This window comes from Mastigoproctus giganteus, chromosome 7, assembly GCF_048544385.1.
Source record: "Mastigoproctus giganteus isolate SK-2022 chromosome 7, ASM4854438v1, whole genome shotgun sequence".
Taxonomy (NCBI): Eukaryota; Metazoa; Arthropoda; class Arachnida; order Uropygi; family Thelyphonidae; genus Mastigoproctus; species Mastigoproctus giganteus.
This window is the reverse complement of record NC_143581.1, coordinates 131777203-131801602: the sequence shown is the minus strand read 5'-3', so window position 1 is coordinate 131801602 and position 24400 is coordinate 131777203. Positions and strand designations below refer to the sequence as shown.

At 38.0% G+C, this 24400-nt stretch overlaps 1 protein-coding gene across 3 annotated transcripts in view; it reads left to right on the top strand.

Annotated features, from left to right (window-relative positions):
* LOC150083206 (ras-related protein Rab-28-like) overlaps positions 1-24400 on the top strand; it is a 158944-nt gene that overhangs the window by 33074 nt on the left and 101470 nt on the right. For all 3 annotated transcript variants that reach the window (XM_090377909.1, XM_090377908.1, XM_090377907.1), the window contains exon 2: positions 22661-22773. In XM_090377909.1, coding sequence (XP_090234035.1) covers positions 22705-22773 — 69 coding nt within the window. In that variant the 5' untranslated portion in view covers positions 22661-22704. The remainder of the gene's footprint in view (positions 1-22660; positions 22774-24400) is intronic.

Sequence of the window (24400 nt, the reverse complement as noted above, 5' to 3'; positions counted from 1 at the left end):
CGTGTCCATACATCTTTCAGTAGGGTTTCTTCTATCTGTTCAATCCATTTGCCACCTGGGAACAACATCCACCAGGCAGACCTTGATCTCATTAAGCAGTTGCAATCCCTCTTTTCTATTACTAGGGGATTTCGATGGACATAGTACTCTGTGCGGTAGTGCTAACATCAATGGAAGGGGTCAGATTATAGAGTGATTGCTTGAAAACAATGACCTGCCCCTTCTAAATGTGGGATCTAGTACCTTTTTCCACCTCTACGTTTACTGCCACTGATCTGCCCCCCCCCCCCCCCCCAAGTGCCAGGTGATGATACTAGTGACCATAGCGATTTTCATAGTGATTATCTGGTACGCTTAACTTTATATACATTTCTCCTGAAGAGTTGATATCTTCATTCTGAAGATATCAACTCGGTTTCCAATATTTCCAAAACCATGATGGAACGTAGAATGCACAGCACAAGAAAGGCATAAAACAAGGCGTGGGGGATATTTCGTTGATATCCTACCACAGAAAATCTAATAGCCTTGAAATGTGCACGTAGCAATGCACGTTATATTAGATATCAGAGTCAGAAAGAATCTTGGATCTGCTTAACATCTTCCATCAGCCAGGCGGCTGCAAAATAAGTTGTCTTGGACAAAGTCTGGAAAATTAAAGGGAAATACATATCACCCTTTAACAAACCTAGAGCATAATGGATATGCAATTGTAGACCAATTGATTTGATTGTGATTAAACGAGTAATGGAGTATGCAATAAAGAAAAATGAGAGGATAGAAATATTGGGGATTAAATCTTGTATTGAGGAAAATAAGGTATATGGGAAGCAGGATCTAAAGGGGGGGGGGAGAGAGAGAGAGAGAGAGAGAGAGAGAGAGAGAGAGAGAGAGAGAGAGAGAGAGAGAGAGAGAGAGAGAAAATGATTGCAACAAGAAATATAGTATTTGGCAAGAAAGGTGGAACCGTTCTGACAACGGCCGTGTCACATATGCCTTCCTGTCTGGAGTGGAGGCAGTAAGAGAAATGGATAGATGGCTGGGCTTGGGTCTGATGGTTACAATGATTAAAGTAACTGGACATGGAATGAGGAAAAGGTTGGTGGAGCTAGGAATAGAAAATGACTCAAGGTGTCTATGTGGACACATTGAAGATACAGATCATGTGTTGGAAAATAATTGTGCAAGGCACACAGAACAGAGAAATATTTCTCTCTAAGATTTGCTGTTACTCAAATACCCCCAGTGACTTATTTAAGAATAGGATTTGGTATGAAGCTTTTTTGGATTATGCTAAAGGAATTAATGAAATAAGGAATATAAGATTGAGAAATTAATGGATTGTATATAGTGTACATATGTAAATGGAGTTTTAAGAGTTTAATTTGCACTGATGCTATTTTTATTAACATTTTTTAGCTATTTTATCTTTATTTATATTTTGAGCTATTTATATCACAGTTATTTTTGCACTTGTGAGTTTTTATTTATATTGCCATTTTTTGAGTTTAAAGTTTTATGTGAGTTACAGTTTGTAAAAAGGGGGGGGGAAGAGAGAGAGAGAGAGAGAGAGAGAGAGAGAGAGAGAGAGAAAAGGGATAGGAAAAGAAAAAAAAGGAAAGGGAAAGAAGAAAAAAAATATGAAAGAATAAGATAAGAAAGAAAGATCAATTACGGATGAAATTATAGATTAAAGACTTAAGCGCGGATGAGCTGTTCCTCAGGTAACCCATTGTACAAGTAGTGTAGGTTAGTGATGATGATGATGCAATTGCAGACCAAACTGCAATTGCAAACACTCTTGGGGAGACATTTGCCAATGTGTCTGCTATAACATCCTACACCCCAGAGTTCCTGGTTGCCAAACAAAAATTTTAAAAGCAGCAATTGAAGTTTTCCTCAAATGGCTGTGAACTATACAATCAGCATTTTACACAATGGGTACTGGTGGTAGCACTCTCTCATTCTTAGACAAGTGCTGTCAGGCTAGATGACAACCATTATGAGATGATTAAACATCCTTCGTCAGAATCTATGGATTGTCTGCTGTCTCTACAATAGAATTTATATCAACGAGCAGTTTCTAGACCCTTGGCATAAGGCAATCGTACTTGCCTTTCCTAAACCAGGAAAAGATCCAAAAACACTTACTAATTATCATCCTATAGCTCTGACCAGCTGTTTCTGCAAGATGCTGAAAGAATGGTCAACTGTAGATTCATGTGGTTTTTGGAGGTTGTTACCTCCAAAAACCACGTCCTTCAAAAACCATGTGTCCTTCTTTCCAGGACATTGTTTGACTTCCGAAGAAACACTTTACCATTTAATCCACCTGGAAACATCTATCCGTGATGTTTCCTGAAACATGAGCATCAGGTCTGTTTTCTTTGATATGGGAAAAGCTTATGATATGGCTTGGAAATTTTAGAATTTTAAAAGATATATATATATATAACTTTGTCTTAGGGGACACATCCATTTTTATAAAAAAAACTTCCTCTCAAACCAGTTGTTCCAAGTTTGTGTGCAATCCTCTCTCGGCCATTTTTCCAAGAGGAAGGGGTTCCTCAAGGATCAGTACTAAGTGTAATGCTTTATGCTATCATAGTTGATCCTATTACTGAATAACTTCCTTCAACCATAAACAGTGCCCTCTTCGTTGATGACTTTAGCATCTTTTCAGAATCATGCAATATGAGGGTAACTGAATGACAAATGGGTTCAGGTTTTCATCCCAAAAGACTGTCTGTGTCCATTTTTGTTCAAAGTACAATCTTCACCCTGAACCAGAACTAAAGATCGGACAAAATGTAATCCCAGTAGCATCTAAAACAAAATTCTTCGGCCTTATATTTGATAAAAATTAAACACTCTTACGTCACATCCGTCAACTTCAAAATATTTACACAAAGAGCCTGTGCATGTTATGGGCTATATTATCTTCCAACAAGTGGAATGCAGATTGTTGCACATTATTTCCAAATTTATCATGCACTCATTCGTTGTAAACTAGATCATGGGTCCCAAGTGTATGCATCTGCCAGACATGGCCTACTGCAATTGCTTGACCCAGTCCACCACCAGGCTATCCACATTGCTATTGGAGTGTTCTGAACATCTCCTGTCCAGAGCCTGTTTGTCAAAGCAACTGAACCATCCTTGTTTCTTCAATGAAAGCACTTGTCATTACAGTACACCTTTAAACTAAAATCCCTGCCAGACAACCCCAGGGCGCCTCCGTAGCCAGGTGGGCAGGAGCAGCAGTGCATAGTACAAGCTTCTTGATTAGACTGGGGTTCGAGCCTGTGACCATCAAATATGGAGGATGTGGAGAGGTCAGGGAATGACCACCGCATATCCCTGGAGCAATATGGCCTTAGTTGCTAATGCTCCTAAAAACCAATAACAACAACAACCCCATGTGGGCATCTGCTTTTGAGCCACATTGGGTAAACCTCTATAACAGCCGTAAGACTGCCAACCATTCCTTTGGTATCCATATTCAAGATTTTTTAGGAGAATTGAACATGATAGTAGACAATGTGACCAAGTCATCAAAGCAATCATCACCACTACCTTGGAATGACCGAATACCATCATGCAACTTCTCCATTCATAATAGGATAAAGGCCACCACTCTCAGTTCTGTCTACAAACAACTCTGTGCTCCCACTGAGCTGAATACTCTGACTTCCTGCCTGTCTTCACAGATGGCTTGTAATCAGAATCATCTGACTACAAGCCATCTGAATTAGCTTTAAGCCACATTAAAATCCACAATTACTGTATATATATCATACCACATTAAAATCCACATGTACTGTATACACCATACAAGGTGTATGGTGTATACAGTACTCATTAAGTATACTTCAAGTTTTATCGGGGATGGGATATAATCCTCATTCATACCTGACCTGTCCAGCAGTTGCTTCACTCCCTTTCTGAGAGCTTTTTCGACATCCGCTTCTGCTGGGTCCCAAGCCATATTGGGATCAAGGGTAATGAACTGGCTGATGCTGCAGCCAGGTCACCGCAAGCTCAGAACAACGTTAACCTGCTAGTCCCCTATACAGACTACAGGCAAATAATATGCAAGAGATTACTCTCCCAGTGGCAACAATCTTGGCATGGGCAGGTTATAAACAAGCTATATCAGATAAAGCTTGTAATACAACGGTGACAGTAGAGTCTGCACAGGATCTGCAGAGGGGAAGTTGTTCTAGCTTGCCTCCACATAGGACACAGTCATCTTACTCAAGCATTCCTGCTGCAGGCAGATGACTCCCTGTGTGAGAATTGTGACTCCTTTTTAACTATTCGGCTTGTTTTATCTGAGTGTCCACAATATAGACACCAACATCTTTTATATTTTACCGCTTTTGATGATCTGACTAAGCCTTATACACTCAGACAGATTTTATCCGACAGTGACCGTGTGTCCATTTAGTTATTTAAAATCATTAAACCTTTTTAGTTGTATTTAAGTCACCTTTTTATACTCTTTTACATATGCTGTATTGTTATACATTTGGACATAGTGACCTAAGGTGGCAAATGAAGTTTAACATTGACAAATGTAAAGTACTACATATGGGAAACAGCAACCCCAGAGCAACGTATCAACTCTGTGGTACTACACTGACAGTGGTAGAGAATGAAAGGGACTTGGGGGTGGTTGTGCAGGCAGATATGAAGTTCTCTGAGCAGTGCAGACGGGCTGCAAGAGTAGCTCATGGAGTATTGTCAATGATATACAGGAATTTTTCCAGCAGGGATAAGGAGGTGATTATTCCGTTGTATAAGGCAATGGTGAGGCCACACCTAGAGTACTGTATACAGGTCTGGAGGCCTCATTTCAAGAAGGATGTAGAGCTGCTGGAATGAGTACAGAGAAGGGGAACAAGATTAGTGAATGGAACAAAGGGGTGCTCTTACGAAGAAAGGCTTAAGTTTCGCAAATTACAGTGTCTGGAGACTAGGCACCAGCGAGGTGATCTGATAGAGGTGTATAAAGCCTTGAATTGTTTAAGCATGCTCAATGCTGATGGGATTCTTCCTCTAGCTCAGAAAAATCACCTGAGAGGGCATAAATTCAAATTGAGGAAAGACAGATGTAGGATAGACGTGCGGAAATTTGCCTTTAGCCAGCGGGTGGTTGGGTGGTGGAACAGACTTCCATCCCTTGTAGTGGAGGTTGATAGCCTAAATAAGTTTAAGGCTCAGCTGGACAGGTATTTTGAACGAACAGAGGGGTGAAGTGGAAATGGGTTTTTTTTTTTTTTTTTTGGCTGATGCTGCATAAGCTTGCTTTCTTGCATCAAATGCCTCTACTAATGCTAATGCTAATTACAAAATTGAAGAAAGCAGTTGTGGATTATACCGCTAATGACGCCAACAAGGTAACCAAATCGGCTTGTAATTTTATTCTAGATAAGGTTGATATGGAGATTGTCACCACAGCTTTATTAATTGATAACGAGTGTTTGAAGGCAAGAAGGTAGTCGGTAACCTGTTGAATTGGACTATGAAAAATAAACTCAGAATTTCTTCTAATAAGACTGTAATGAAATTATTGAAAGGTAAACTGGACTACAGGAGACCACCCCATTTAAATATTAATAGTAAACAGATACCTTTGGTGTCTCAGGTCAAATACTTAAGGATTTTGTTGGATGAAAATTTATACTTTACACCCCACTTGGACTACTTAAGTGGTAAAGTAAAGAAATACACAGCCTCTATAGTCTGGATTACCAGAAAAGACTGGGGGCTCAGTCTTTACTATAAGGCTATTCTTTTACCCATTGTAGCTTATGCTGCCTCTATCTGGTTTAAACATCTGAGTAATGTCAAGTTTAGAAATAAGCTGAATTCATTACAGTGTATTATGTTATTAACAACTCTGAGAGTGTATAAGACAGTATTGACTAATGCCCTTTAGGTGCTTTCTGTGCACTCCCCTTGGATTTGTATATTGTATATAGAGCTTTTAGTTACTTTCTAAGGAAGGGCAGACAAGTTACAATCATGGGAATTACTAATGATATTTTGATTGATTGGAATAGAGAGGAAAAAAATATTTTATTGAAATCAACAAGAATATGGCAAGAACGTTGGAGTGACTGGTGCTGTAACTAGGCTTTTTATTCCTGATGTATGTTTTACCATTGGAAATAAACATAATAAATGGTTCTTTCCCTGCATGGAAGCCTATTATATGATCACAGGTTAAATATAAATACTTATCACACTCGGTTAAATATAAGTTATGTGACTTAGGTTTGGAGGAGATCCTTTGTGTATATGTAGATTACCTGAAACATGGGAGCGAGTTTTTTATGATGTGCTCTTTATGAGAAATTTAGGCATAATTTAAGATCAGTTATACCAGATTTTAATCAAGGAGCTGAAGCTCAATGGGTACAAGGTTCAGAGAATTTTTCAGTATTCCAGGAATTTTGTAGAAATGTATTAAAAAAAGGAAACAGTTATCTGTACTGGTTAATATAGATTAGAACTATACACTCTTTTTTTTTTTTTTTTTTTTTTCCTCCACAACTTTGCGTGAGGATTTTTTTTTTTTTTTTTTTTTTTCAATTGCTTTTGTAGGCATCAGAATAAAAACTGATGCGGGATTAAACTCTTGCAGGTTGTGTTTTTTATTTATTTATTTTTTCTTTTTCTCGGTTTTTTATTTTATTTTTTTATTCTTATTTTTTAATTAATTAATAAATATATTTACTTATTCATTAATAACAACTTATTGGTTTCCCTTTTTCTGTCCTAAAAATATCAATTTCATGATGTAGTTTAAAGAACCAATGTAATACTTTGCCATGACTAAGTCATCTCACTGCACAATATAATATTATATATTTGTATTCAGCTTCAATTTCTGAAAGAAACTGTTGAAACATTCGGTGATTAAGGCCATGTGATCTTATAAAATTTACAGTTGATATAACCACATTTATAATGTGTTGGAGATCCAATACTTCCCCATAAAGAGCTTCTTGATGCACAATGCAGTGAATTCCAATTTGAGTTTCAGCTCTGATATCTATCAATTTTTTGGTTATTCTATCCATCAGCCCAATGTTTTTACCAATTATATTTTTTGCACAGTCAGTTGTGACTCCTACCAGGTTTTTAGTATTTAATCCTAACTTTTCAATAAATTGGCAAAAATTTTCAAAGAGATTTTCATCTGCAGTTATTCCATGCATACTCTGTAGATCAGCGAAATGTTCAACTCATAAAAAATTATCATTAATTCCAGGTATGAAGATAAGGAGTTGGGCTGTGCCATTTACATCAGTACTGTCATCCAGTAAACACTAAAATATTTCATTTGTTTTGTTTTCCAAAAGTTATTTGAACAAATTCTTTCCAATATCTTCTGCTCTTCACATAATTGTTTATCGAGACAAACTAATGTCTTGTATCATTGTTTATTTCTCTGTACACATTTTTCCAAAACTTTTAACAAACAACACTTAACAAATTCACTATCACCAAATGGTTTACTTTCAAAAGTGATCAAATGTGCAACTTTATAACTGGCACTTACAGCAGATAAATTACTTGACTGGTACATTTTCAGTGTGCTTTGTTGCTTTCTTAATTAGTTTTGTAACTCTGAACACTTTTTTTCTCTTTGCAACACTCCTTTATGTTGATCATAAGATTTATGCTTTGAATCATAGTGCCATTTTAAATTATATTCTTTAAAAACTCAGTCACCTTACACACCAAACACACTGCTTTTTCATGGTAATCAATGAAGAAATAAATCTTCAGTCCACCTTTGATCAAAAACACGACCCTCCAAATCGACTTTCCTCTTTCGGAACATTTTTAAGGATGATTTTTTTAAATTTGATACAAATTAATAATAATTCAACAATGAACAAGTTATATCAAAATAGTAGAATTTCACAATCTGAAAAGGTTGATATATGCATAACTGCATTTAGTGTACATATGACTGCACTGAACCACATGCACACGTTTGATACAGTCGAGCTTGACACTTGCATGCCTGTACATGCAGTGGCATGACTCTAAAAAATGCTGTTTAGTTCACTTTCCATGGGGCTGTATAAAAATTATTCATGGGCCGTAATTTGGAGAACACTGATATAGAGGAATTTTGCTAGCAGGGATAAAGAGGTGACCATCCCCTTGTAATGCCATGGTTAGGCCGTGTCTTGAGTATTGTATACAAGTTTGGAGGCTTCATTTTAGTTTTTAAGGATGTAGATCTGTAGATTTCTTTTTTTAAGAATGTAGATCTGCTGGAACAGGTGCACATTGGTAAAGGGAATGATAGGGTTTTCTTACCAAGAAAGGCTTCAGTTTTTCAAATTGCAGCATCTAGAGACTAGGCTCCTATGAGGAGATCTGATTAACATGTTTAAGGCCTTGAATGGATTGAGTAAGCCCACTGTTGATGGCATTCTTCCTGTTGCTGAGACTACACATGAGTGGGCATAAATTCAAATTGAAGGATGGTTATGGAAGTGGGTAGTATGAATAAATTCAAGGAAGAACCAGACAAATTCTTAGAGGGAATTGGACAGGCAAGGCAGGTTATGTGTGTGTGTGTGTGGTTTTTTTTTGGCTAATGCTCTATAAGCTTGCTTTCTTGAATTATTTGCTAGTACTAATACTATTCCATTACAAGGTGATTAAACATCTTCTCAGCTGCACCAACAGTAACAGTCTGTCTGAAAGATCAATTTACGGAACTCCTGGCTTATGGCAATCCTGCTTACTTTCCTGAAACCAAGAAAGGATCCGAAAATTCCAAACAGTTATTACCCAATTGCTCTGACAAGCTTCTTCTTCAATATCTTGGAAAGAATGGTCAATGTCTATCTCACCTAGGTATTTAGAAGCAAGTTGCTTCCCTTTCAGGATACAGTATGGCTTCCAAAGGAACAGGTCAACACCCGACCATTTAATAAGACTGGTACTGTCTATTCGAGGTGGTTTCCTCAAATGTGAGCACCTGATGTTGATTTCCTTGGATATGGAAGAAGTGTATGACATGCCTTGGAGATCTGGAATTTAAAAAATATCCATAATCTTGATCTTAAGGGTTATTTAGCTCTTTTTTTTTAAACTGCCCATTCCAAGTTTGTGTGGGGTCCATTCTCTCTCTCAGCCTTTTTGCCAAGTGGAGAGAGAGAGAGAGAGAGAGAGAGAGAGTCCCCATGGATTAGTTCTAAGTGTTATGCTATCAAAATTAATTCTGTTACTGAAAAACTTCCTTCAACATTAAACAGTGCCTTCCTTCAGTGATGACGCTATCATCTTTTCTCATGTTTATCTCATCAACATGAGGGTTATTAAAAGGCAATTGTAGCATGCTATTGATCATGTCAATTCTTGGGCAATGGCTGATGGGTTCAAATTTTCATCCCAAGACTATATGCATACACTTTTGTTGCAATTGTTGCCTGAATCAATCTAAAACTTAACAAACAAAACGTCATTCCAGTAGTAACACAAAATACTTGGAGCTTGTATTCGATAATAAGTTGACATTCCTACCACATATACATTAATGGCAGATGAAGTGCACAATGGACCTCCTGTGTACCATCTCATCCAATAATTGGAGAGCAGACCACTGCATTTTACTCTGCCTCTATTATGCACTTGTCATATCTAAATTAGATCATGTGTTCCGAGTGCATGCATTTACTAGAAACAGTGGCGCCTCCGTAGCCAGGTGGGCAGGAGCAGCAGTGCATAGCACATGCTTCTTGATTAGACTGGGGTTCGAGCCCGTGACCACCAAATACGGAGGATGCGGAAAGGTCAGGGAATGACCACTGCATATCCCCGGAACAATATGGCCTTAGTTGATAATGCTCTTAAAAACCAAATAACAAACAAACAACAAACTAGAAACAGTGTACTCCGATGGCTAGACCCAGTTCACCATCAAGCCATCTGCATTTCTACTGGAGCATTTAGATCATTATCTGTCCAGAGTTTATATATCAAAGCAACCGAACCACCTCTGTCACCGATGAAAGTGTTGCTAAAATATACTTTTAAATTGAAATTTCTGCCAGCCAACCCTACATGAACATCCATTTTTGAGTCATGATGGGAAAATCTCTGTAACAACCGCCAGACTGCCAAGCATCCCTTTGGTATTCATGTCCAAGACCTACTCAGAGAGCATAATATCACAGTAGACAATGTTGCCCAGTCACAAAGGCAGCTCCATTTACCATGGCATGCCCACTTCCCACTGTGCAACGTTTTCCTTAATAATAGGAGAAAAGCCAGCACCACCATCTGTCTAACTACAGCTGTATGTGGCCCATCAATCTGCTTACTCTGTTTTCTTACCTCTCTTCACCGATGGCTTGAAATCCGTCTTCTGTGGGATCCGCTGCAGTCTTCCCAGATAGCAAGGTATCTGAGAAGATTCTTTAGGAGTTCAGTATACAGGATGATTCAGGAGGAATAGTAAATATTTTGGGAGGTTATAGTATTGATTATTCTGAGTAAAAAGTTCATATAAACATGTGTCCAATTCTCAATGGATATGGAGATACAGCTGTTTGAAACTGGCAAGCACAGCTCCCTGAATCAGGTGTGACCAAGAAGCAGTTATAACCTGATGGTGTTTGGTTGTTAGAAGTGTTGTTAAGAATGCTGCACATCTTCACACATGCTGAATATGCTGATATGCTGTTTGTCTATGGTTTTTGTGGTGGAAGGGCTACTGCTGCTTGTAGAGAATACCATCGACGGTTTCCTAACCACAGATTACTGGATTCAAGAGCCTTTACTAGTGTTTACACCAAACTGCGTGAGACTGGTACAGTTCCCAGTACTCTTATTTTTTCTGAAAGTGCAAATGAACAAAGTATGGATGAAATAGAACACATTCTTCAGTCAGTAGAACGTAGTCCTACTATTAGCACACAAAGAATTTCTACGCATATTGGTGTTCCACAGACCAGAGTATGGCGAACATTATGTGAGCACAGCTTGTATCCATTTCATGTACAGCAGGTGCAACACCTTCAACCAGGAGACGACGCTCAGTGATTGGAATTTTGTTCAACAGTGGGTAAATGCTAATCGCTGATTAATTCCATTAATATCATTCAGCGATGAAGCTACTTTCACCCATTTGTGCGTCCTGGGTGAAAGTAGTTTCATCGGGACACTCTCAAAAGTGATCAGATGAAAATCCACATGCCACTGTAGAAACAAATTTTCAACCTCGCTTCTCTGTAATTGTGTGGTGCAGTATCATCGACCAGCAGTTGATTGGCCCTGTTGTGTTACAAAATCGTCTTATAGGGCCCCATTTACCGAGAATTTCTGCAAAATGAACTTCCACTACTATTGGAGGATGTTCCCTTGGCTATAAGGATTGGTATGTAATTTCAGCATGACGGAACTCTTGCACATTATACCCATCTGGTGATACAATATCTAAATCGAACTTTTCCTGGACGATGTATTGGCCACAGTGATCCCGTTCATTGCCCACCAAGGTCTCCAGACTTCACTCCATTAGATTTTTGTTTGTGGGGATGGACGAAAAGTGCAGTATACCAAGAAAAAGGTGAATACAAGAGAATAATTGCTCGCTGGCATTTTGCATACTGCTGCTTTCATAAAGGAACACCAAGACGACCTCAGAAGAACAACATGTCATATTACCACAAAACGTGCAAAGTGTATTGAGGTTGGCAGTGGGAATTTCTAACATTTATTGTGAATTGAAAAAATTTGTAAATTATTTTTGTTTTGTATCATTCAAAAAGTCAATAAATAAAACAAAACCAGGGGCTCACATTTGGTGAGTATGGGCTTGGCACACCCAGGGTCCTTAGCCGAATATCATCATTCTTCTCTTTCTTGGTGATTCCCTTCTCTCTCTCTCTCTCTCTCTCACAGGGTAACTCAGAATTTTTTTTTTGGCTGGTGAAAATAAGCCTCGGGCTTTCTTGCACCATTTGGCTAATAATAATAATAAGTCATTTATTGTTCTTTAATACCTCTTATAATAGCTTTATGCACACCATTTTCAAACAGCTGTACCTCCGTATCCATTGAGAATTGGACACATGTTTATATGAACTTTTAGCATTAGCATTAGTAGAGGCATTTGATGCAAGAAAGCAAGCTTATGCAGGATCAGCCAAAAAAAAAAAAAAATAAAATAAATAAAAAAAAAAAAAATAACCACTTCCACTTCACCCCTCTGTTCATTCGAAATACCTGTCCAGCTGAGCCTTAAACTTATTCAGACAATCAACCTCCACGACAAGGGATGGATGTCTGTTCCACCAACCAACCACCCGCTGGCTAAAGGCAAATTTCCTCACGTCTATCCTACATCTGTCTTTCCTCAATGTGAATTTATGCCCTCTCAGGTGATTATTCTGAGCAAGAGGAAGAATCCCATCAGCATTGAGCATGCTCAAACCATTCAAGGCTTTATACACCTCTATCAGATCACCTCGCTGGTGCCTAGTCTCCAGACACTGTAATTTGCAAAACTTAAGCCTTTCTTCATAAGAGCACCCCTTTGTTCCATTCACCAATCTTATTGCCCTTCTCTGTACTCGTTCCAGCATCTCTACATCCTTCTTGAAATGAGGCCTCCAGACCTGTATACAGTACTCTAGGTGTGGCCTGACCATTGCCTTTTACAAGGGAATAATCACCTCCTTATCCCTGCTAGAAAAATTCCTATATATCATTGACAATACACCATGAGCTACTCTTGCAGCCCGTCTGCACTGCTCAGAGAACTTCATATCTGCCTGCACAACCATCCCCAGGTCCCTTTCATTCTCTACCACTGTCAGTGTAGTACCACAGAGTTGATACGTTGCTCTGGGGTTGCTGTTTCCCATATGTAGTACTTTACATTTGTCAATGTTAACCTTCATTTGCCACCTCTCTCAGCCCATCTGCTCAACCTTTCCAGATCCTGTTGCAGCAGCATAGTGTCAGTAGTGTCCTTGACAACCCTGCCAAACTTTTGTTTATCATCTGCAAACTTGGACATTAAGCTTGATATACCATCATCAATATCATTTATAAATACAGAAAACAATAATGGACCCAACACTGAGCCCTGAGGGACTCCAATAATAACATTAGCCAATGAAGAGCAGTGTCCATTGATTACCACTCTGTCTTCTCCCCCGAACCACCCCTTTATCCATAGCAGCAATTTCCCTCCAATGCCACACTGCTCCAATTTGTGCAGCAGTCTTCCATGTGCAACAGTATCAAAAGCCTTTCTGAGATCCAAGTATATATAATATCAAAGCTATTCCCGGCATCCAGTTCTTTTGTGACTGCATCATAGTATCCAATCAAATTGGTCAGGCAAACTTCCCCCTTAACAAAACCATGCTGTGTCCGAGCTATAACTGAAGTCTTGTCTAGACGATCCTGCAGTGCTTCTTTAACCAGTGCCTCCATTAATTTTCCTGGAACAGAAGTTAAACTCACAAGTCTATAATTACTTGTGTCGCCCTTTTATCCTCCTTTGTGAATTGGGGTCACATTTTCACATCCATGGGTACTTCCCCTGAGTCCAAGGAAGCTCTCATAATTATGGCTAAGGGTTTGCTTACTTCCTTTGCTACCTCCTTTAATATAACTGGATAGATCCCAATCACCCCAGGTGCCTTTCTTGTATTTATCTTCAACAGTTTCTCCTCCACTTTACTCTCAGTTATTACAAGATTCTCTAGGTTACTGCCAGAGTTTAATTCACCTCTGGCATTCCCCTTGCTGAATAACTCCTAATGTGTGAATGTCGATGCAAAATATTCATTTACTTTGTTAGCTACCTGAGCAGGATCATCAACAGTTGACCCATCGATATCAAGTGGACCAATCTGATTGATCCCCTTCCTTCTAGAGTTTACATAAGTAAAGAATTCTTTGCTGTTTTTCTTTGTATCCCTTGCCAAAGATTTCTCGTAATCTGCCTTCGCCTGCCTAACCTCCTTTGTAACTTGGTAACAGATCAACTTGTATCTATCATAGGCTTCTGTGTCACGTGTTAATTTGTATGTATCCCATGCATTTTACTTCTCTGCCATATGTCTCATTAGTTCATCTGACCTCCACTTAGGCCTAAACCGTGAACAATATTTCTTAGTTGGTATGTAAAGCCTAGTAGCTTCCAAGATAAGTTCTTTGAATGCTTCCCATTTTGAATTTGCTGTTGGTAACATCATCAGTTGGTCCCACTGTATAGAATTTAAATATTGTCTCTGTCCATCGTAGTCGCCTTTACAAAGGCAATAACCCTTCCCTTTACTCCTAATGGTAGTTACCTCTGTGAGTAACTCCCACTTCAGCACACTGTGATCACTGCCACCTAGTGGTTCATTTACCTGCAGATTCTTAATGCATGAAGAATCACTACTGATAATCAAATCAAGAGTATTACTCCCTCTAGTTGCCTCCCGAACATGCTGATGTAGAAAACAATCATCCAATAAATCCACAAAAGCCTTGCTAGTGTGTGAGTGACCAGCCCCCAAATTCCAGTCAATATCTGGGAAATTAAAATCCCCCATTATAAAACTCTCTGATTTACTGGCCCACTCTATTTCCCTGTACAATTTCTTATTATACTCATCAGAGTCATTAGGCCTATAGCACACTCCTACTCTAAATTTTGATCTCCCAATGCTTATGTCACACCAAACTGACTCGACACTGCTCTGTCCAGCAACGTCGATTGGCTTCGCTTCACTTGGATTTTATGTATTTCTTAACTAATAGCATAACCCCTCCTCCCTTCCTATCCTGTCTATCCCTTCTGTAAACATTGTACTCCTCAAATTCCAGTTCTGCATTCCTTATATCTGTGTGAACCATGTCACTGAAATCCCCACAATATCTGCCTTTGATGTTTTGAGCAATACCTCAAATTCATCAAATTTATTTACTAAACTCCTAGCATTGGTGTACACGCAAGTATACATTCACGTCTTCTTTTTCTTATCTACCCTAACACAACCCATGTGTTTACTTGTACCCCAATGGTTCCCAGCAGTCTCTGAAATATCCTGCATCTTATTTTCCAGGCTGCGGCTCATTCCAATAGAAGCAGTGCAAGAATCACTTTCACCTCTGCCAGTGGCTACTGTTAATCTTTTAGTCCTTGTATCCCCCCAATCTAGCAGTTTTCCGACCCACCTAACACTGCCTCGATAGCATCAGCAAACATTCTTGCACCCTTTCTATTTAAGTGTATCCCATCCCTGTAGAAGCAGTCTCTCCTGTTAACAAGTACAGACCAGGCTGAAAAATATTCTACCCCTTGACCTGTACTTGTAAAGTAATTCCGCCGTTCTCCTACTCTTAATACCATTAGTGCCAACTATATCACCTTTTGTGCCCTTAAAAGATGATATCTGTTCTACAACTTCATGAACCTTTGCCCCTGGCAGACATACCCTGGTCCTGTTCCACCTATCCTTTTTACAAAGCATGTTTCTCCGTTTCCCTGACAATAGAGTCACCAACAACTACTAGTTCCTTTGGGACCAGCATATTCTGCCTTGGAGGCTGCTGCCGTGTTGCGTGATGACCAAGTGCAAGCTCTGACATTGGTGTAGGCAGCTGAGAGCTTGATGGGCCCCTCACTTTTAATCCTTCGAGGGCATCCACCCTGTCCTTCAAGCTCTTATATAGGCCCATAACAACGCTGAGTTGTCGCCTGATTTCCTTACACTCCTTGCATCACGCACACACAAAGACATTCCCCATGGCAGTATTATGTCCCGTACCCGACTGCTCCACAAACATCAAGCAAGTAGTGCATTCTAATAGGCTGTGATTCAGAGGGCAACTGTTCCCCCTCAGTTCTCCCCTGACCCACAGCACTCCCATTAGCTTGAGCCTTTTGCTTTGCTGTTCGGTCTGAGTCATGATTTTGATTTAATTTCAATAAAATTTCAATTTCAGTACAAAATTAAAACCTTAAACTTATATCCTAACACAGTTATAACGCTATATTTATGTTTCAGTATCGAGTGTTATCTATGAAATCCCTTTATATAACTTCCGTATCAAGTTAAGTATTAATTATTTATTTTTTACTAATTATTTATGTTATGTAACCCAAGTCGTTATATGTATAGTTAAAAGTACAATTTAACTGACAATGATGTTCAACAAGATTAATTATCTGATTAATTGACAATATTATGTACTATACTATACTATATTAAGCTTATGCTATCTATTATCGCGTAACAATGGCGGCAATTTATGAACGATAAACACGTGGATTTGATACCCTTTCCGATACTAAGTAATACCTACAAAATCTCTATCTAAGTTACTTTAAACTAAGTATCGTAAATAGGAATATAATGCTACTCTAGAAAATAAGTTAATATGCCAATTTAAGCTAATAAAACAGAAAATAAATCAGAAAAAACTTCTCTTTTCCAGGAGCAGCAAAAATATATGTCTGCACAGGCTACCCTCGTTCTCGTTATTCATCAGGCATAATGTCTAAGTTTGCAAATGATACAAAGGTTAGCAGGGTGATTAATTTCAGTGAAGGTATGCTTATTGCATCTAGGCCGAGGAATTGTAGTTGAAGTTCAACATTGACATATGCAGGGTATATATGGATGCATATACATATGTGTGTATATGATACTATAAGTACATATAGAATGCAGCAATCCCAAATTAACACACTGTGTGTTATTACACTCAGGGTAATGGAAAATGATAAAGACCCGGGTATAGTTATGTAGTCAGATATAAAGTTCTCTGAGCTGTGCAGACAGACTGTCAGGATAGTTCATGGGGTTTTGCCAATGATACGGAAACTTTACTAGCATGGTTAAAGAGGTGATTATCTCCATTATACAAGGCAATGGTAGGGTTGCAACTTGAGTGGTGCATACATGTCTGGAGACCTAATTTTAGAAAGGATGTAGGTCTTCTGGAATGGGTACAGAGAAGGGCATTGAAATTCATTAAGGGAATGAAAGGGTGGCTTACCAAGAAAGACTACAAATTGCAGCATCTGGAGCCTTGGCACTTGCAAGGTGATCTGATTGAGGTGTTTATGACTTTGAATGGCTTGACAAGCTCAATGCTGATGGGATTCTTCCAAAGGAAGGACAGTTACAGAATAGATATGTGGAAGCTTGCGTTTAAAAGCCAATGGGTGGTTGATTATTGGAACAAACTTCCATCTGTTTTTGTTGTGGACCCCGGTAGTTTAAATAAATTCAAGGAAGAATTAGACAAACTATAGAAGGAACGAGTAGGTGAATGGGAGGTGTCTTTTTTTTTTTTTTTTTTTTTGACTGATGCTGTATAGGCTTGCTTTCTTGCATCATTTGCCACTGCTAATGATAATGCTAGCTAAAAGCTGGGTATCCTTTGTGATTGATTAAAATTAGACATATCAATTTGTAGTGGGCTGTAAAAATTTTCTGTGAAACACTGCCATAATGTGTACAAAGGGAAAGCTGGCTGGATAGCAAGGATGAAGTGTGCCTGACTTTCACAGTTAAAACAGTTCCGAATGAAATTAAAAAGTTGTGAACTGTTTGAAAATTTTTTAACAACGATTCTGCACATAGAAAAGAAACTGATATTAAATGCTAGATATCCTGTTATGCCATTGGTAAAAAAATTGCTCAAATTGCTGAAATGAAGTCAACAGTGAAAACAAAACTTCAACAGATAAAACTGATGGACTGGTGGATATGAATACTGTGGTACGCTTTTAAAACATTAATCACAGATGCCTTGAATGCGTATATACCATTAAAAAAATACTCCACGAGAAGGGTTCCAAGTTGGATGAATAGTGAAGTTGCCACATTACTTGAGTAGAAAAAGGTGGCATGGAAAGGTTACAGAGCAATAAAAAGTACTGAAGCCTATAACAGCTACAAGGTGATCTGTAATAGAGCCACAGAAAAGGTTCGACAGGCAAAGGCAGTTTATGAGAAATCACTAGCAAACAGAGCAAAGAGGGGGGATAAAGAATTCTTCACATACATAAATGCCAAGAAGAGCAGGACAAACCAGATCAGACCTTTACGTAAGGGAAAGGGGATAGTAATAAATACACCAGCTGCCATTGCAGATGAACTCAACAGTTATTTTGCATCGATATTTACAAATGAAAAGCCTTTTGTGGCAATGGGAAATTGTGGGAGCGAAGTTAAAAAATATGTAATTAATGATATTGAAATTTCGCAAGATTATTTAATGAAAAAACTTTCGAGCCTACAGACTAGTAAGGCTCCTGGAGTTGATGGAATATACCCTATAATCTTAAGAGAGGTGGCAAGCGAGTGCATTGAACCATTGAGGCTAATTATGCGAGCATCACTAGACTCTGGGGAGATTCCCTTGGATTGGAAAAGTGCAAATGTATCTCCCATACATAAGGGTGGCTCTAAAAGTGAAGTTGGAAATTATCGACCTGTCAGTCTGACTTCAGTAGTAGGGAAAATCATGGAGGCAATGATCAAGGGTGGAATTCAGGATCATTTGGATCGAATTGAAATTCTCAAGGATACTCAGCATGGTTTTTTAAAGGGAAAATCATGTTTAACAATCTGGTTCGCTATTTCGAAAGGGTCACTCATGAGCTGGATTTAGGGAATAATTTCGACATTGTTTATTTAGATTTCAGCAAAGCTTTTGACTCAGTCCCACATGAGCGGTTGCTTTATAAGCTGGAACAGGTTGGAATCACTGGGAAAATCCTTAGATGGATAGAAGGATGGCTTCAGGGCAGGAGGCAGAGGGTTGTGATAAATGGCTATTCCTCAGATTGGATTGATGTAAGATGTGGGGTTCCCCAAGAATCAGTATTAGGACCACTGTTGTTTTTAATTTTCATAAACGACATTGATGAAGGGATAGAGGGCATGATGTCTAAATTTGCAGATGATGTTAAAATTGGTAGAGTAGTTAATGATCACTGTCAAGCTGAGCTTCTTCAGAGAGACCTAGATAGACTTCAAGAATGGTCAGAAAAATGGCAGCTGTGCTTTAATCCAACAAAGTGTAAGGTATTACACTGGGAAACAGTAATCCCAAAAAAACTTATTCACTTGGTGGAGTTCAACTAAACCCAGTACTGGAGGAAAGGGACTTGGGTGTTACGATATGGTCAGACATGAAATTCTCTGAGCATTGTAAACAGGTTGCAAGGAAGGCCCATGGTGTCCTATCGATGATCTATCGAACTTTTGCAAGTAGAGATAGGGACGTGATAATCCCATTATATAAGGCTTATGTTAGACCACACTTGGAATACTGTGTTCAAGTATGGAGACCGCACCTAAAGAAAGACATCGAGCTTCTTGAAAGGGTGCAAAGAAGGGTAACTCGCCTGGTGAGATCGGCAAAAGGGCGTCCTTATGAAGAAAGACTTCGAATATGTGGGTTGCAGAGTTTGGAAACTAGACACCTTAGAGGAGATTTGATTGAGGTGTTTAAGGCTGTGAGAGGCATCAGTAAAATGAATGAGGACAAAATTTTCAAGATTATGAATGATGCTAGAACTAGGGGACATAAATTCAAGTTACGGGGGGAAATGTTTAGATTGGACTGCAGGAAGTTTTATTTTAGCCAGCGAGTTATAAATTACTGGAATAAGTTGCCTTCATGGGTGGTAGAGGCCGACAGTTTGGGGAAATTCAAAGGTCATCTGGATAGTACTTTTGGGTAAGGGAAGCGCATAGGATGATAGGTTTAATTTCCTTTTTATTTATATTTTATTTTATTTTTTTTATTTATTAATTATTATTATTTAGTTATTTATTTTATTTATTTATTTTTTTTTGTTTTTATCATTGTTTTGTTCGGATTTTTTTTTTTTGGCTGGTGCAGCATAAGCCATAGTCTTTCTTGCACCATGCGGCCGTTACTTATACTAATACTAATATAACACCCAAAGTTACTGTAATAGACAAATATTATTATTATCATTAGCCATATGATGCAAGGAAGCCTGAGGCTTTTGCTGCACCAGCCAAAAAAAAAAATTCTGAGTTACCCTGAGAGAGAGAGAGAGAGAGAGAGAGAGAGAGAGAGAGAGAGAGAGAGAAGCAGAAGGGAATCGCCAAGAAAGAGAAGATTGATGATATCCAACTCAGGACCCTGGGTGTGCCAAGCCCATACTCACCAGATGGGAGTCCACCTGGAGGCACCTCTGTAGCCAGGTGGGCAGGAGCAGCAGTGCGTAGCACATGCTTCTTGATTAGACCAAGGTTCAAGCCTGTGACGTGAAAAGGTCAGGGAATGACCACTGCATATCCACGGAGCAATATGGCCTTAGTTGCTAATGCCCCTAAAAACCTAACCTAACAACAACAACAGACCCCCCGGGGGGGTAAATAGGTGTAGCAATGCTAACTAACTTGTCAATGTGTTTAGCAGCATCACTTATTTGGATTTTTCAGATTTTGTACATTTTTTTTTTTTTTATGTTTGTTTCTGTTCATAGGGCAGGTACCAGGTCAGATAGAAGCACTGACAGTGTGATTTTGGCAGTTTTCTAGACCCCTTCAGGTGTTTTCAGTGGGACTAGCAAAAACCTTTACACATCTTCTGTTCAAATGAATTTCATCTTTACAAAACAGATTTCTTCTGTTAACTTGGGCGGGCTAGTTATGCTAAGAAAAACTCCCCTTCTCATATGCTTTGCAGTGTCTCTCCAGCCTGGAGTTAATCCATAAGGCTTTCATCATACATTACCTCCTATCATGTTTGGCCAGAATTGCAAGAATATTTTTACCCTTATTGTGAGATTTTGCTTGATCAAATCATCAGTTCATTTATGTTAAGTGTTTTAAGTTAATTTGTGGTTTAAGTGTTTTCAGTTGATTTGTGTTTTAAGTCATCAAATACCACCTGGATCACTGCACACCTTTTAGTATCCCTAAAAGCTGATGTGGTTAGTCACATCATCAGTTTCATCATCAAATAAGCTTTTGAATAACAGTCTACTGTTTATTCAATTTAAAAAAATGCAAACTGAAAAGAAGTATGTTCTTGGTAGACATCTTAATGGTAGTAAAATCCAAATGTGGTGCATAGTCTCTCTAAGTTAGTAAATAATTCCCAGCGAGTTGCTAATTAGAAGAAGAGAGATTTCAGAGAAGATGAACTGTACAGTATATCTCACATAAACATAGTACTCTGGGTAGTAACTGTGCACTCCACTAGCAGTGTTCTACTAGAGAAAAGTTCTGTTGCTACTAGGGAACTAGTCCCTCATAGCAGTAGAGCTTTTTTATTTTAAATTTTTATTTTAATGGAACCTTTTTTATTTTTTTATATTTCTTTAATTGACAAAAAAATACACAAGCATTTTTTGGTGTTTATTATTTTAATGAATGGAAACTCTCCATGGGTTGAATAAAATTCAACTGTGGGGTTTGATGGAGTTGGTCACCCTGCCATGCACACCTTGTGCACCCATTTATGTTGGCTCTGGTTGCATCTGTTGCAACAACCCTTGTATTGTTGAAGAATGATTGGCCAAAATCGAAGACATAATTGGTATCACCAAGGCCAGGGGTGGGGAACCTGTGGCCTTTTGGGATATCCGTTGCGGCATTTTGTCTATTTCTCTCAAATGCAAAATCCACCTTTTATTTCATGACATAACACCAAACTAAAAATATTTTTAAGGTAAATTTTATCTCTTCTCTTTTTTTATATATCATTATTCTCCTTATATAATTTAGCGTACAATTTAAGTTTAAGGAAATGCGACATGATAGAATACACAGCTGTTCTAGACTCCCTAATTGAAGAATACAATGAAAGGTTTGCTGATTTTGAGAAACATAATCTCACACTGAAACTAGCTTTTCAACCACATGATGACTTATAGATGGAATTAATTGAGCTCTCAGAAGGTATAATTCTGAAGTCTATTTGAAGCGAAGAAGGATCCTCTTCAAATATGGAAAAATGCTGTTGAATACCCACATCTGCGTCAACATGCTCGTCAAATGCTATGTTGTTTTGGCACAACCTACTGTTGTGAATCAACATTTTCATATATTACACAAATAAAAACAAGCTTGAGATTTCAGTGATGGATATTCACTTGGAGGACCAATTAAAACTAAGCTCAGTGATGTTGGAACCAAATATCAGACTACTATCTGGCATTAAGCAGTCACAAAAAAGTCATTAAATGGTTTGTTGTCTAAGTTCACCCATTTTTAGTTTTGTTAGCATCATTGCTAAACAAATAAATGTATTCGGTAATTTTTTGTATAAATTCCTCATACAATAACAGGCTGTAATTAAAATTGTAAATATGGCTACAAAAAATCATTTTTTTGTATATATGAAATTCTCAGCATATGTGGCCTAATAGTATCTTGGTTAAATAAAATATGGCCTTCCAATGTAAAAAGGTTTCCCACCCTTGACCAAGGTGAACATGTTTGCTGCAATAGTTCATTGTTCTGTTTCCATGTTTGTTTGATGTCTGCATGGGTCTGTGTTGTACTGTACCTATGAAAATACATTTAAAACCATATTATTTATTTTTGAATATGTAGTATTATAGCTTAATTTTTGTGATTGGTATTTTTTTTTTTTTTTTTTTTTTTTTTAGGTATGATTGTGCATTTTGAGGAAACTGTATCTGTGCATTGAAGAATGGCAGATGGGCATGCAGGTGAAAAGCAATTTAAATTTGTTATCATTGGAGATGGAACAACTGGAAAGGTAATTTTTTTAAAGAAATTTTATCAAATCTTCTTCAGCTCGGTGAACCTCTAAGGTTCTTGGCTGCAAGCACAATCTTCCTCCATTCCTTTCTGTCCTTCACTCGATCTGTCCATCTGTTATTCCAAGCTCCTCTAGGTTCCACTGCACATTGTCCTTCCATCATTGACGGGGGCATCCTTTTGGTGTTTTACCTGTTGGTATATATTGGTATGCTTGTTTGTTTGCACTGGAATCTTCAATTCTTTCAATATGTCCTAGCAATCTAAGTCGCATCGCCTTCGTTTTGTAAACAATCAGTGGTGATTTATAATTTCGGTAGAGTTCTATATTACGTCTCCTGCTCCATTCTTCCGTTTGGTTGCCTTTGATGGGTCCAAATATCTTTCTAAGTATTTGGTTTTCAAATCGTTGTAACATATTGTTATCATGGATAGTTGTATTCCAGGTTTCTACTCTGTATAGCACTATGTGTCTAATGCAGGTTTTATATAACTCTATTTTAAGTCTGTGATAAAATTTTAGACGACAGAAGATGCTGAATTGAAAAATATGCTCTATTTTCTGCCTGGATTCTAGCCTTAACTTCTGTGTTGGTATTATTTTCATTATTTATCATTGAGCCTAGGTATTTGAATGAGGTTACATTTTTAAAGTACAGATTATCAATTATAAAATTTGTCTTGGTTGTTATCACTTCTTGCAAATTTTAAATATTCAGTTTTTTTTTTGGTTAATTTAGAGTCCAATTTTTCCAGCAGCTATGCTTAATTTTTTAAACATATTTTTTACATTTTCCGGATTATCGCTAACTAGAAGATCTACGTCACCTGCAAATCCTAGGATCATTGTTCTATCTGTACCCTCTTAGTTTATTTCCCTGATACATTTCTCCAAAGCAGTGGTTTTCAACTTTTTTTAATAACGGCACCCCTAAGTAATTTATTTTATTTTGCAGCACCCCTACCATACTGTACACCATTTTATAACGAAATAAACATATAAATTTAAAAAAAAATAATAAGTTTAAGTAACTTAAACCCAAATTACGTGGCACCCATGGAATTTTGTTGCGGCACCCCAGTTGAAAACCACTGCTCTAAAGCAAGATTAAAAAGGATTGGTTAAGGGGCATCACCCTGTCATAAACCTGTTGTGATATTGAATGCTTCTGATTTGGTTCCATTAGAAAGAATAATACCCCTATTACCATCCATGCACATCTTTATCAGATTTATCAATTTTTGTAGAATACCAAAATCTTTTAGAATATTCCATAAGCTTTTCCATAAGCCTTTCCAGTCGTAGGCTTTTTTAAAATCGATAAAAAGGTTATGTACTGGTTGATTGTATTCCCATTTCTTTTCCAAAATTTGTCTTAAAATAAAGATTTGGTCTATAGTAGATCTATTCCTTTGGAATCCTGCTTGGTATTCGCCTATGTTATCTTCAGCAAATGGGGTAATTCTTTTTAGTAGGATGTTTTATAGAATTTTGTAGCATGAATAGAGTAGCGATATTCCTTGGCAATTATGGAATTCCTGTATATCTCCTTTTTTATAAATTGGTAGTATTATTGAGTCCTTCCATTCCGCTGATATTTCTTCTTTTTCAAATATTAATATGA